General features: G+C 41.1%; 1 protein-coding gene across 1 annotated transcript; it reads right to left on the bottom strand.

The window, feature by feature from the left end:
• Nucleotides 1-1,174: 1,174 nt before the first annotated feature.
• On the bottom strand, nucleotides 1,175-13,282 carry MRPS6 (mitochondrial ribosomal protein S6; the record flags this gene model as incomplete). The annotated part of the gene is made up of 2 exons (XM_009891308.1): nucleotides 1,175-1,497; nucleotides 13,143-13,282. Coding segments are annotated over 2 exons (321 nt in total), but the record flags the coding sequence as incomplete, so codon positions are not given.
• Between the last annotated feature and the right edge of the window lie 2,054 nt (nucleotides 13,283-15,336).

Here is a 15,336-nt window from a genome sequence, read left to right as displayed (position 1 = left end):
CGTCTCCTAAAGATGTACAGAAAGAAAATTTCCTCTTTCATTTTTCTAATGCACTTTTTCCTCAGAAGGAGCACTGGTTTCTCCCTTGCCTCCCCCAAGGTCTGCATCCAAGGAAGAAAGCAGCATTCCCACCTCCCCCCTTCCCAAAATGACCCAGCAGCCTCCACGAAAGAGACAATCTCGTGATGATATAGCACACTGGAGAGCAGTCACACCAACGGGACCTGTCACAGGTCTCTGGGAATCTGCTCTTGGCCTATGGGTTCTGTTTTACCTCAAACCAGGGCAGCAACACGCAACGCCGAGTGCCAGAAAAGGCAGCTTCTGGATGAAGCTCATTCACATAAAGAATACCCTCTTTGCATAGCAACGTATCAGTGTCAACTTACTTTCTTCTACAGAAATAACTATACAAACACACTCCTTTGGAAGGAGAAAAGGCCAGTGCATTCATTCAGCAGCACGGGGGAAATATGGAGATCCTCTGGAAAAGACTGAATTGTCAGACCTGCAGGAGGTCGTACTGCATCGATGTCATCTTTTATGTGCATTGCTTTTCCTCCTGTTTCCACAAGAGCAAAAGAAAGACAAAATATACATTAAGACCTTTGTCCTGACGTTTTTCTTAGTTTGAAATGTCCACCTGGATCTAGCTGATGGTAAAACGAAGCATCTTTTATTCTTCTGTTGATATATAAGCATGGTTATTCTCTAAGCTGCCACCTGGAAGTTTCTGGCCTTTTTTATAGAGAATAATTTTTTACCTGTACTTTGAACAGAGTTATTACCTTAAAAAAGGAAGTATGACGTGTCTTTTGGCAGTGCAAGTTATTTTTTTCTTGTACCTTTACTGCTTTTAAAAAAAATGAGTCAAGTTTTATTTTTAATCACACTTTTATTACCTTTTCCAAAAACAAGCAAAAAAAAAAAAACCTCTAACAAATCACATCCTATACTGCTTTATTTACACTGTAGAGTTCTTAATCTCTTATGTAAATATACATATTCTGAAGTAATCTGTCTTTGGAAAAGAATGCTATTTTTAAGCATTCCAATGATGGATAAATCTTCATTATCAATGTAATGCTCTAAGAGAAAAGAAAATCAATTTTCAGATATGTCAAATATCAAGATAAGTATACAGATTAAGCCTATTCAAATTATTTTAAACAACGTTACAATAACTTAAAATAGTGTCCTATACCACATACATGGCCAAAACTGATTATTTTTGATGGACATCAGTTATCACAATTGTTTTCCAAAGCAGGAATAAAAAAATTTTTTAAAGGTTTTAAACATGCTATTTGGGATATTCACTTCTTCTTGGCAATTAGTTTATCTTCATAGTTGACCGGGATTATGCCACTGCATTCTTCTGTCTTTGATACAGGATGCTTTACAAAAGCACGTCTAATTATATCAATATCACGTCCTAAATGATCCATCATGGTCGATACAATCGAAGGTGGGCCCTCTAAGTCTATCAAAAAATACCTGCAATGAGAAACATACACACAATAAAAAGAAAAATACCTGTACTGCAACAACTTTAATTCAAGTTATTGTTTTGTGGGATTTCTTAAACGAAACTTTCTAAATTTTTCTTACGTTTTGGTACCAGAATTGTTTTAAATGAAAGCTCAGGATTATCTCGATTTCAAATAAGAAAAGTTTGATTGAAGTAGGCTCAGCCTGAACTTCTCTTTGTTGTACAGCACTGCTTACTCAAGGAGATTAAAGAGAGCTTACTCTTCTTGTACCCATTCCATTCATTTCCACACCTCGATATGAACATTTAAAAAAAAAAAAAAAAAAAAAAAAAGGTAGGGTGGCACATTCATTTCAGTTGCAACATGCATCCTCCTTCTTCAAATCCCCAACATTGTTTCCTTGGGAAACAGGTGCCAATGAGAAACATCTCAAGCTTATACACATACAGGCACATTCCTTCCTTTAAAGTTCCGCCTCAGAGCTGACCTTGGCAGGACGGAAAAGGTCTTACTTCCACACATGCACAGCACGTACAAAATGCACTGTTCCAGGTAAGCGCTTTGTGTCCACCTCACAGCTATCTTTGACATCTCTAAAGAAAAAGCTGACCGCCTACCTACTGGAAGGAGAACGTTGCTCCCCATACTGGAAGGAGAACGTTGCTCCCCATTAATATCTTAGGTCACTGAAGTTACTTCTGCAATAAACTCCTTTGCTGAAGAACTGCACCTTCTTCATGAGCTCAACTGTAATTTTGCAAGAGGGTTTTAAAACTTCACTACACCCAAACAAGCAAAGAGGTCTCCTGCACTTCATGAGCCCCACTTCAGACAAGGGACACAGCTACCCACTGCGCACTAACTTAATCTCACAGACGCAAATTCAGATCCCGTCTCTTAACGTGAGATGTATTTTAAATTCATTAGCAACATCATGTCTACTGTTCCTGCAAGTTATGAGTGACTCAGTGCCAGCCATCGCACTAATGCAGAAAATGAGGGAGCCACGTCACTGGCCATCCCTCATCCCTTGAAATGCTGTGAACAAACCAGCATTGTCAACAGAGCTGTAACCAGAACATTTTTTAATCACTTCATCTGCATTTGGCACGGCCCTAACTACAGTATAGTAAAAAGGTACCACACCTGCCTCAGAAATCCTACTGAAGGGAACTAACCACTCACCTCGTTTCCAAGACTAGCAGTAATTTAAAGGCTAAATGTACAGCACAGCACTTCCCACCCAGCTATTTCAATTCAATCTTTCCACATCCTCTTATCAAACCTCCCCCTTCCTCCTAGTCCACTCCAGCACACCTCCCCATGAAGCATCAGTATAACCTGAAAGCGATATCCCTTAAATGAAGTCAAATTACCCAAGCAGGATCAGGCATCCTAGTTTGATTTTAAAACTGTACTGAACAGAGAGGAACTTGTTCTGCAAGAGGAATGGATTCGGACTATGGCAACTTAGCGTGAGCATCACACTTCACAGTCCACCTTCACAAACGTAATTTTGAGCAGTAAGTCCCCAAAAGCAGAAGCTGAACTCTTGAGTCTGAACAGGAAATACAGAAGGATGGGGTAACGAGCAACAGACACACTCCTGCTCTTCATGCTGCATGGAGTTCAGGTTCATCCAACTAAATCTGTTACACCAAAAATATTACACGCAGGGCAGACCCATCAGGCCAGAAATGACTCAAGCAGCGTGTGCTGGATTACTGCATAGGGGTGGAACCCACCCATGGAAAACACTGCGAAGAAACTTCTTCATAGCCAGACATCCTCATCCTGAAAATCTTAATAGCCACAATTCAGCTCTGAAGTCTTTTTCAGAAAGACCAGACTGAAGCACTGAATTCTCATATGTGAGGGGTCTGATGGGAAAAAAATAATGTCCCTTCAGCCCGTACTGAAGCAACGAGTGCTCCGGAAGAGATGCCCAGCTGGTGCGGGCTGTGGCCGAGCCTCACTGAAGCCAAGGGACCAGTGCCAGGTCACGTCAGCGAAGGTGCTGCTCCTCCAACTGCAGCACAGCTACCGAGAACTACAGGAATAACTGACCTCAAGAAGGATTTGGAGGGACTCTGCTGGGCTCAGTCCTCCTCGCAAATCCCCACAGGCTTCAATGGGGAACAGGATTTGGCCTAATATATTCGAAAACCAAACTGCCTACCATTTTCTGGTCTCCAGAATAGAGAGGTGCCACCCAGTTAAAAGTTTAGGGAGAGAAACAGTTTTTAAGCTTGGACAATTTGTTAGAAATACTGCACAGCAACATCTGAAGGATGCACACCCCTTAAAAAGGGAAAGTTGTGTTTTCTGTTAAAGCCATTAAAAGCCACTGGTAAATTTAACAGATGACACTTAACTCTTCTCCTTGGGAAGAAGCCTTCCAAATCCTCTCACAGTTGCAACGAACAGAAAGGAGGATGGTGGCAGAAAGGAGGATGGGGGGGAGAAATTCTAGCTGGTGCCCCACTACCCCTTTCACATACCCTTCCCATAGGAAAAGCATTCGTTCCCATTGGAAACCGTGCTCTCTGCACCATTTCAGTCTCACCATTGCTCGAGAATGTAATTTAATTTCTGCTTGCAAGTCCTATGCTGCTTTTCATTGTGTTCCTAAAACGGCAATATCTTTTTTTTTTTTCCTCCAAAGGCTGCTTTGCAACTTTGTGCTTTCTCTCACATTAGTAAAGGGTGGAAATTTCCACTGACGCACTGTTGATAACTGAAGGAGAAGGGGGGGATGGGAGGATGAGCTGTTACAGCATATCTTTATGACTCCTCGCAGAATAGGTGTTTTATCTGACGATACGAAACTGCAGTAATCAGGGACAATGCGAGTTTTTAAAAACAACCACCAATCTTCAGCGTTAACAAGCAACGATTGCCTTCCTGTGCCAAAAAAAAGAGAGAAGGAAAAGAGGGCCAGCGTAAAAAAAAAAATTATTATTTCTTCATTAAAGAAGGAGAAGAAAGTAACGGCTGCAAAAGCAATAACCAAACACAATTGACAATGCAATCCCTGAGGAGATCTGGAACCTCTTCCCCCCAAAATATACACATTTAAATCAGCTGTCATGAGGCTGTGGGGCTTTTTTAATCCACCCTCAATAAGGCATGCAGCAACCTTAATTTCAGGCAGTGATCTATGACCCGATACGCAACGCTGTAGCTACTGTTTGTGTAGTAAACAAAACCAAATCCCAGTGAGACTTAAAGACAGGGAAAAATACAGAAATGCAGGAGGGAAACCACCTCATTCTTGCAAGCAAAAATGCGAAAGCGTTGAGGCTCTCTAGGAGTCAGGCGAGTCATCAGGGGAGAAATGCAGGAAAATTCCACTGATTCACTATGAGACCACAGTTATTTTTGTCAGCCTGCTCAACTGTAAATAGAAGGATGATTTAAATACAGGAGAGCAGACTGAAACATTTTAAAACAATGCATTAACTGGGAAAAAAATTTAAAATCATATGATCTCAAATAAAGGAGAACATGCCTTTGCATACAAGGGGAAAAAAGAAAAAAGAAAAAACAAAAAGCCCGGTTTCATTTATCCTTTTTAACATGTTCAAGCCAGAAATTGTTTGAACCGTGAGTCCTAAGGATACTCAAGTATTTTGCTTTCAAATACACAGCCTAGGACTTCAAAAGCACCTGGATCAAAACTCGCTTTTAAATTCTCCTAGAATACTACTCTGTCAGCCTGGGGAGTCAAGGGAAAAGCACGCATACAGTGGACTTGGCAGAGGCTGTGTGGTCCCATGGTTGTGCCCAAAAAATGCCTGTATGCTTAAATTTCTCCTTTACATGGTGGCAGTAGTCTACGTAAGCTTCCCCAGTGGGGAGGCGGAAGATAGAAAGGAAATAAAATGCTCTGACAAACAGGTAGGGGTGAAGCATCGGACAGGGAAACAGGAAACTGCCTGGAGGAAAGCAAGTTGCAGCACCTGTGTGAGAGCAGCTGGACATTCGTTCTCATTAAGTTAATCCTCTATAAACGAAACTGCTTTGCTACCCGAATGATCACTTCATCTTTGGGACCACTGCGTTGCTCTGCAGAGAGGTAGTTAGCTTTTCTTCTCAGCTCTGGTGGTAGCTACCCTTCCTCAGCAGGGCAGGCAGGCAAGTTCATGCTTAGAAGGATTATCACTTTGTAGCTGGAAGGACTAGTACACATGTTACTTTTAGCTTTTAAAAAACAAGTATGGAATAGACGGACGTCCCTTCAGAGTCACAAGGACAGCAACTGGGAAGTACCAGATCAAAACCAAAAGCTGGTACCTTAGTAACTAGACTGTGCCACAGCAACGATGCAAATAATCCATAATGAGCACGTTCTTTGGGGAAAAATACATCTTGCCATCCACAGCCTTCAGAAATTTCATTTGCCAAATTCTATACATAGACGCCTGTTATTAAGCTAATTAAATAATGGAAAGACATTTTGCAGCATTGCAGAAAAATCAAAAATAAAAAAACCCAACACTGTTACACTGCAAAAGAAAAACTAGCCTGAAGTATTCGGAGTATTTGAAAAGTCATGCTCACTGGGCAGTACTTGAAAAGTTTGCAAAATTGTTACAAACAGGACTGAAGTTACACATCAGGTATTATTAATTCTACTTGTGTCATTTCTCTGCCTTCTGTATAATTCAGAGCTTAAAAACCACCCAAATGGTGACTGATTCCCATCCCACCAAGCCCACTATTTAAGAACACCATCACATTTAATCGGTGTGCTTTCACGAGGATGCTACAGAATTCAGTACATCAGAAACTGCTCCTGGCGCCTCAAACATCACCAACTACTGCACTGCGCCATTTCTTCTGAAAAGCATCAAAATTGCAAATTGTGCTCCGACAGACAAGGTGAGGGGAAAAAAAAAAACATTTCAGGGCTCTGATACCTGAGGCACATGTATACTTAGATGTATGTGCATGCGGACAAAAGCATTTTAAGGAAAAGTAATGGTTCAACTCATCAATGAAGAAAGCCCCATCTAGTGGAAGAAGACAATCAATTTAGCAGAAAATACTACAAATGTGCGTAATACTCAAATATTCAAACTGGTTTTGTTCTCATCCAAGTGCTGTACAGACCCGGAACTCCTTTTTGCTGAAACAGATCAAGATGTTCTAAAATCTGAACAGAAACAAACAACACAGGTTGCACATTAGCTATAAACTTAATTTGGTGGTATTAAGAAAGGAAAGCTTGCAACCTCTTTCAGCTGTTCTTCTTTCCTCCTCTTTGGTCTTCCATAGCCATGAAAATCATCAAGAAAGTCTACCTGAGTGAAGCTAAACACGTCAGTACATTTATCTGTAGGATGAAGTCCTTTAATTATGCAATAGTTTGTATTTTACTAGGGTGTGGGGAGAAGAGAAGGGTTGTTAAAACTTGTAAACACTCCAGAGAACAGTTCTGATGGGTAACTATTATTTTACTCTTTTTACTCTTACAAACAAAGTAAATAAAATTGTATCCTGACAGCGTGGGTTATTGGAAGATAATTCAGCATCTCTTGTCTACACGGAATATGATTCGGCCACAAGATGCTTGTTTAAAAATAAGTTCTGTAAGTACAGTTCCTAAAGCTCAGATACTTTATGGAAAGAGGAAAAGTTTGAACATGTAACATAATTTACATAGGTATGTTTCCAAAATATTGAAATCTCTTAAACAACATGATGTTTAATTACTGAACTACTCCTCTTAATTACTGAAATACTCCTCTTAATAACTATATATTTCTTGTGCGCGGGGCCACCAAGTCACCAAGAAACAGGAGAGCCGTGCCCCCTTTCCTGAGCCCGCGCTTTGGCAAAGCAGGAGGGACAATCGCTTCAGACCCTAAACCACCGAGAGGAGGTGGGAGCGATTTGCGGGAAGGCCAGGACAGCCTCCGAGCCTTCACGCCGAAGGAGAGGGGAAGCCAGTACTGAAGCTTGGTGCTCCCAGCTCCTGGGGAGTAATCGCAGCACCGCAGGGCCTGGAAGCCAAGCTGAGTCCGTCACGCTGCGGCCTTGGGAAAGGACCTCCTTGCCTTGCCATTTTCCCCCATCCCACAAACAAGCACAACTAACATGGCAGCCTGGATTTTCTGACTCCTGATCCCATTAGATGCTGTCGGTATATATACCCTGTGCTCCCCAGCGGACCCTGGCAACCACCAGGGTCGCTGCACACCTTCTACAGAAAATTCCCCACGCAGGTGTTAAGATAAGCTCCCAAAATACAATTCAGCAAGAACAAAAGGAAGACCTGAGTTTGCTACTTCAGAGAACAAGTGGGCTGATGAGATAACTGGGAGCGAACAGCAAAACAAAAAGATTAAGAGACAAGCAAGCAAATAACAAAAGAAAATTGCCATCTTTTCAAAATCAAATTTGAAAGGGGAAAAAAAAAACAACAAGGCAATGAAAAACTGGAAAATAGAACATGAAAATTGTTATGAATAATCAGAATTACGCACAGTTTAGCTGAAGAACTCACAAATAAAGTAAATGAAATAAAATGTGCGGAGAAAGATCTAAAAACATTAACTACATTACAGGTAGATTTAATAGAGGAAAGCACACATACACAAACAAAAGTAGAAGGGAAAGGCCACAGTGCTCTACCGATTTACAAAACCATACTAAATCTGAGCATTGACCAGGCTGATGTATATCATTTTTTCTGCAACACAGATAAAAATAAGAATGGAAGAATGGAAGCAACGGGGGGGGAGGGGGGGGGGGGCGGTAAAAATCACTAACAACTAATCTCTAGGGCATAGCAAGATACCCAGTATTCAAAACCCAGTTACACCTGGCCACTTTCTTCTCCCCAAAGCCACTGTCATAGCTCCTTACAGTTTAATGGGTCCCTGGTCTGCAAAAAGTTTGAGCCATTACCTTCCCAAATGAGTGTCTGAATCTCATTTTTTTTAAAGATCTGTTTTGCAGCTGCCCTTGTACCATCTCCCCTAAAGTAAAAATATCCTACATACCAACCACGTCCCCCAAACCACCTCCCTTTATCTGATGCCCTGAAGCATGAAGTGTCACAAGCATATGATTAAGGCATAGCCTGGCAAGGCCAAAGAAAACAGGTATGCCATGGAGTGGAAACCCACAGACTGTACTACTGAGATCTATCATTTTACAAGCAGTTGCCATATTCTCCAGTTTAGCACTGGCCAAATATGCAGCAACAGCTCTGCAGTGTCATCACCCAGCCCCAGTCTGGACCCTTTATTTGAAAGCTGCTTTGAGGGACTCGATGCTTCTCTATCATTTTAAACGGCAAACAAATCCAGAGTTTAACATTCCTTGAATTCAAATACTAGTACACACCTTATTTAAATCAGTTCACTTTTGTTTATTCCAGAAATAAGCACCTCCTGATACATGTAATACAATATTAATGCAAGATGTTAAAGCAATTTAAATACAACTCATTAAAAATTATAAACAAGTAGTGGCTAGAAAAACAAATACTTGGCACAAATCTATTGCCCGTTAGGAGATAAAGCTGGGAATCCTTATTTACATTCTTCCACTGTTTTTTCAGAGACACAGTGGCCATGGGCAAGTCACTCAGGCTCAATGCCTCAACTAAATTTACATACTGAACTGACACTGGAACCAATGTGTCTTTGTCACATTTTATTCATCTATAAGGTGAATAGTATTTGTTACAATTTTGAATTATGCTCTTAAATACTTTAAAAACAAAATATTGATGTTCTACTATGGCAATTAATACCATAAATGTGAGTTAGTAGCTGATTCAACTTCAGTTTAAAATATCAGTAAACCAGTGATTTCAAAGTTTGATTCTTCAGACATATCCACACAGTTCCAGAAACATACTATTTTCAATGCAAAAGCTGTCAATATTAGGTCTCTAAAAAAAGGAGGGTGTTTTCTGCCAAGAGATGCATTTAAGAGAAAGACCTAAATTTGTTTTAATATACCCTCAATGCACATGCACCACCTGCTCAGTGAATATAATTTCCTGAGAAGAAACAAGTGAATTGTATGTATGATCCGAGGTCTTCAAAGCTGCCTGGGAGAGTAAAACTGCTCACTCCAGTGACAGCTGTAGGCCACAATCCCCTATGGCAGGCTTTGAAAAATCTCAGCTTTACAGATCAATTGGCAGCAAAACTCTCATTCTCTGTAAAGTCTCCTGGATATTCTTCAATTTGTAATGTGCCTGTAATGCAGTATACTCGAGACAGATGATGCCGAAGCACTATGGAACTCAGAGAGGAAAAAGCGCTTTACTAAGGAGACAACTATCCTCCCTACTGACCTATGAATATGTATTTTCCAGTTTAATTCTTTACTGTTCACTAAAGACACTACCAAAACCTGGCTAAAGTCCAGCACTAGCTTTGTTGTGCACATCGCACTTGTCCTTTTGCTGTCAATCGCTCTGTTTTATGATATGCTGTATATAAAGACTTGAATTGCAGTTAAAAACGGAATTAATTAAATGAAGGAAACATACAGCAAAAGCCTGGGAGAAGGATGACTACTAGGCATGCCACAAAGTGCGTCTCAGTTGACCGGTGAATTGCCATACTGATGGCCCTTGATTTGAGGTGAGACACAGCCTGTATAGCTCTGGGAGTTTTAAGGCAGCAAAGCCAGGTCACTACGCTGATGAGGAAGATTTGTTTTGTTTTTCAGGAAAACACCGCACACGAGGCGGGGGGGGATCCCATGCCATTCCAAGTGACAGGAAGATGGTTCCTGCAGTGGTCACTAGGACAAGAGCTGTCTCTAAGATACAGCTATTAAGCTGTAACCCATCCCACAAGTACTGTATTGCACTCATTTTCATATGATTTGTTGCTACAAATATTGTGTTCCACTAATTTTCATATAATTTAGCAGCCAGGAGGTCTAAGGAAGTAGCAGATTTGGCATACATCCTAGGCCCCCAACCATCTACATACTAGTGGAAGATAAACTAGCTGAAACTCTAGTAAGAATCACAAAACTAAAAAAAAAAACACCAAACAAACAAAAAAAAAACCCCAAAAACCTATTTTTTAAAAAAGCAAACAAAAGATCCCCAAAATAAAACGCTTTGAAAGATTCACTCTCCGCCCACACTATCATTTGCACTCTCACAGAAGCCCCTTCAGTTACTTCAGAAAAAGCCCAGACTAAGGAAAAGGTGACACACTCTGTACTACTTAACACACCACTCCACACCAACTTGCTAAGAAAGGAGACATAGACAGAATCAAAATTTGGCCACGAAGAAGAAAAGATCTTAGCATGTCTTAGTAAGTACAGGTGTATATTCAGCTTAGCGAGGTATCTTTAAAAGTGTTTTGGTTGTTTTAACTTTGTCCTGTTAAAAAAAGTTATTACTTTTTACAGATGCTGTAAAGTAGAACTGACCAATTTTGTAAGGTGGATCAAAACTGACTTTTTACTTCCTATTCCTATATTATCCTTAATATCCTAAGTAAGTTATTCTCCAGATCATATAAAATATTGGATGGTATATCAGGAATCCACCATACCTGAACACCGAACTGCAACCTCCCTAGCAGAATCTACAGAAATACGATTCTCCCACATTATCGAGTACTGAAACTGCCTGCTGCTTCCCCTTGTCGTCTCTCGTTTCTCCTGAATTTGAGTTCCCCAATTAAAGGTACAAAAACCAATTATTTCCTGTTGTACGCTGTCTCTCAATCACTTCTCCCTTTCAAGAACCTAAGCAATTTAGGGGAGGGAACTGCCATATTCAAATACAGAGGATCCAAATCCAGGGCAGCAGAACAACTGCTGAATATTTAGAGACACTTGAACTGGGAGGTGGTGGAGGAACAGCGATGGTGACAGTAATCTGATGCTTCCCTGTCGGTGTTTCAAGACACAATCGCAATTATTTGCTACTAAAACCTTCCCTCATTCAGAACACAAACTACGTCTGCTCTGAGGACTGGAAAGAAGAGAGTTATAGTCTACAGATCCCCTCGTCCTGCTTATTAAGTAGGTAATCTGCTATGGTAGTAGTAGATCTGCTACTAGTTAAGCTAGTTTATACATCTGAAATATCCCCATGAGAAATGTCCTCTATTCATCTCTGCTACATAGTTCTCGTGGTGCTGATTACTGTGTTCGCCTCTCCTAGTTTCCCTGTTGAAGAACCCAAGACCTGATCTGCGGAAGCACTGCCACCTAAGCCAAGCAGAAATTTGTCATCCAAAGTGGTGAAGTGTTACAGTGTTAAGTACTCTAAGAAAAAAAATTCAGAAGCTGAAAGTCTCAACTTTAGCATCCAAAACTAGTAGAACTTTGCCCCTCTGCCTTAGCTCCCCACCTGTACAAACAGAGTAACACCAGGTCCTTGTTCTGCTGAAGCTGTCGGAAAAGATTTCGATGTTCATAAAACGCTTCTATCCAACAGAAGGATAAGGTAATTAGCAATTCTGCCTTGAGATAAGGCTTTGATTAGCTCTTGTGTGTAGGCAACAGGACTTCATCCTCAAATGTAAAACCACCAGGATAAAGCCACGTTTTGAAGGACACCATGGAGCAGGAGTTTCAGACAGTCATGGCCACAATGCCATTGCTTTTGGTTAAGTAACAGGCACATGGTGGAGATTTCCTCCCCTACCCTTTCTGTCAGTCTGCTTTAACTGGCAGCTGTCACCACTCCCACTTCACAGGAGAATGAAGAGGTCCTCAGAAGAGGGAGTGAAACTGTTAGTCACCCCTGGGGAGATGATCCAAGAAGGGCTTCACGAAAGGCACACCTCTGGAGTCACCTCACCTTCCCCAGTGCCAAACACCAAACGCCCCTCAAGGATGACCAATAGGTCGGCCCACCATCTGATTACACACAGTTCATGACAGGGATTAGAGGAGTGTGTAGCTAATTGTTATTTTGATTACCGCAGGCAGCCCCATGCAGTGCGGGTTGCCTAGCAACATTTCTCAGCCCTTGCCAGAGCCAGCATCCAGCATCCATTTCGGAGGTAGCCTCCAGGAGCAACAACACACCGGCGTCAGCGAGCAGGGGGTGCGATCCACAGCACCTTCCTCCGGCACCGCGGGGGAAGCCTGACATCTGAGATGCCAATTCCCAGCTCCATTTACATTTATCATACTTCCCGTAAACCACACCGTCATCTGTAACATCCTTAACAAAAACCGTATCAGAAACACAAGCAAGTCTTGCAGGATACGCATGGTAATTAACATTTAGTTCAGATGCAATAGAGAAAAAGAATCAATCCTGCCCATTAGCAACCAGCAGATTAAGTAGGACTTTTATCAGTAAATAGCCTGACTGGCCTTGCAAAATAGTTACGTAAAAATGACATAACAATTGTGTATGTTGGGGATAGTAGTTCTGCAGGCCTGGACTCAGGCTACTTGTAACACGACGACCAAACACACTAACAAAAAGCTGACACCACACAGAATAAAAGACACAAAACACTTGCAGCAGAACACACGCACGCACCACCAGCCATACAACACCTTACTGAGATCACCGACATTACAGGTGTACTCCCAAAAAGCACAAGGAAGACCAAACAATGACAGTTACATACATACATTTATAAAGGAGCACTTAAAGGATTTTAAGGGAAAACACATCATGCATACCCTCCTCTTCTGTGGCGCTCCTTGTGCTTGGAGATCTTGTAAGGTAGAGACCTTTCTCCCAGGTTTTCTAGGTTCCTCACAATGGCTCCTCTCTCCATAAGAGCCTCAACAGTGCGCTTCAGCACAGCTGCAGTCTCAGGCTTTAAAAGACAAAAAAAAAAGAGAAAGCGGGAAATGTATACAAATCTGGTTATTCTTATTATGCGATTAGAAGGGACACCTGTACTCGTACAGCTCAGCACTGGAAGAGATCGTTCCATAACCCACAAGGGTAAAGTGGAAGCAGAAGCAGACCTCCTCCTAAGGAAGAAATTTTTTAAGAACAAACAGCCAATTCCTCCATGAATTACGGCAACAGCAAGGTTTCCACCGATGTCAAAGTCAGGCCCAAAGAACAACAGGAAAAAGGAAATAGTTAATGGATTTAACTCACCTGCTATCACTTTGGCTGACCCTTGCACAGGTGTAAGTAAATATAAATAGCAAAGAGCAATTATGAATCAGCAACAATTTTAAGGTCCCTGGACCATCAATACTCATTAATATTGTTCATGACAACATCTAAAGTGAATAGTGTGAGGGGAACACTAATCTGTGGCTTGCTGCAGAGACAATTAGCACCGCATTCGTTTTATATCATCATTTCAACTATACGTCGGTAATACATATTTGGAGCCTCAGCTAAATCACTTGCACATCTCATTACTTCTGCATAGCCAACATCCAAGCCTTTTTAAGAGTTAAGGAACGGACGTGCAGTAATTAGTCTAACATGCAGAGATTTCACTCCTTAGAAAAACAAGTTTGAGGGACAGGCAGCCAAAAAACATTAGGTAAAACAGATGCAACGTTTTCTTGCGCACTGCATATCAGCGCTCTTTAGAGTGCTGAATCATTTTGGTAATGACACTCAACAATATCTATGAAAATGTTAATAAAGTACAAATTAGAATGTTTTGAAAACAACTGCAAACTTATACACTCTCAGCAACAAGAAGTATTTTAAGAAGCAGATCTCCTACAGAGAAAGAAGACTAAATGGATGTCCAACTGAACACAAACCAAACTGTATAGCTTTCTTCTGCATTCCTCGCAACATTTCACATTAAGATACATTCCTAAGTCTACTTGTCCAGTGAGATGGCAACAGCTGTAAATGGAAAAGTAATGAAAGAGCTGATTTTCAGCTTTATTCAGATATTATTTTGTTAAATCAGACCACCATAATAATTTCCCTGTCCCTTCTCAGCCAGAAGAAAACTTGTGTAAGTCTTCAATCACCTTATCTGTAAGATGACTGAAACTTAGTTTCCAAAGTCTAAGGTAGAGATGTAAACCTTGACTAAGAAAAAGGGTTGTTGAATATCCAGATCCCTTAATAGGAATTGGTGGGGAAAGGTGGTGCCAGAATCTCACAAGCAGCAGTGCATCCCGTGCTCCGGAATGTGGAATTTCTCTTTCATTTTCCTGAGGATACAAGGTGATATGAAAGACCCTCCAAATGCAGAGCAGAGATGTTAAACATATGACGTTTTGCAACGTTCGCTGCTCTTTGAAAGACCTGAAGTACAGACTGCCTGAAACATTTTCATGTTTCCATGGGCTAACTAACCTGTGGCAGTCAAGAGTCAATCACGGGATCGCACCTACTGCTCCTCACTATCAATCAGAAATTTCATCCCCCTCTCTCCAGCTGCATAAACTGTTTGGGAAATTTCTTTTCAACACAAAGAGCCTAAAGAGTTATCAGGTCAGCAAAAATGACTCAACTTTTTTTTCAACACGTGTTTAGATCGTGTTGTAAAACCATTATGGGGACCAGACAAGTATGTTCATGCATGAAGAATTGTTGCTACCGTGCCAGAATTCTTCAATGCATTAAAACTATTGTTTCTCACAACAGACAAATACTAAAGGCATCTCTTCTCACAGTGTGAAAAGTTAGGATGAAGGGGTTAAGAGAGATTGTGGATTATACTATACTAATTAAAATCATATTTAGCTCAAAATTGGGAATAACACTTTTTCAGTTGACTTAGGACAGCTGCTTCCATTATCACTCAGATTTTCAAGTAAGCACCTCCCATGCTTAGGACATCCTTCTGCAAAACATTTGCAGAACTAACTGGGTCTCCTTACAACTCTTTTTGGCCTCTTGCCACAAAGCAAGCCATTCCCATAAATGTTACAGGAG

Source organism: Charadrius vociferus, unplaced genomic scaffold, assembly GCF_000708025.1.
Source record: "Charadrius vociferus isolate BGI_N301 unplaced genomic scaffold, ASM70802v2 scaffold298, whole genome shotgun sequence".
Classification (NCBI taxonomy): Eukaryota; Metazoa; Chordata; class Aves; order Charadriiformes; family Charadriidae; genus Charadrius; species Charadrius vociferus.
Note: the sequence above shows the minus strand (reverse complement) of the source record. Positions and strands in the feature narration are given on the sequence as shown.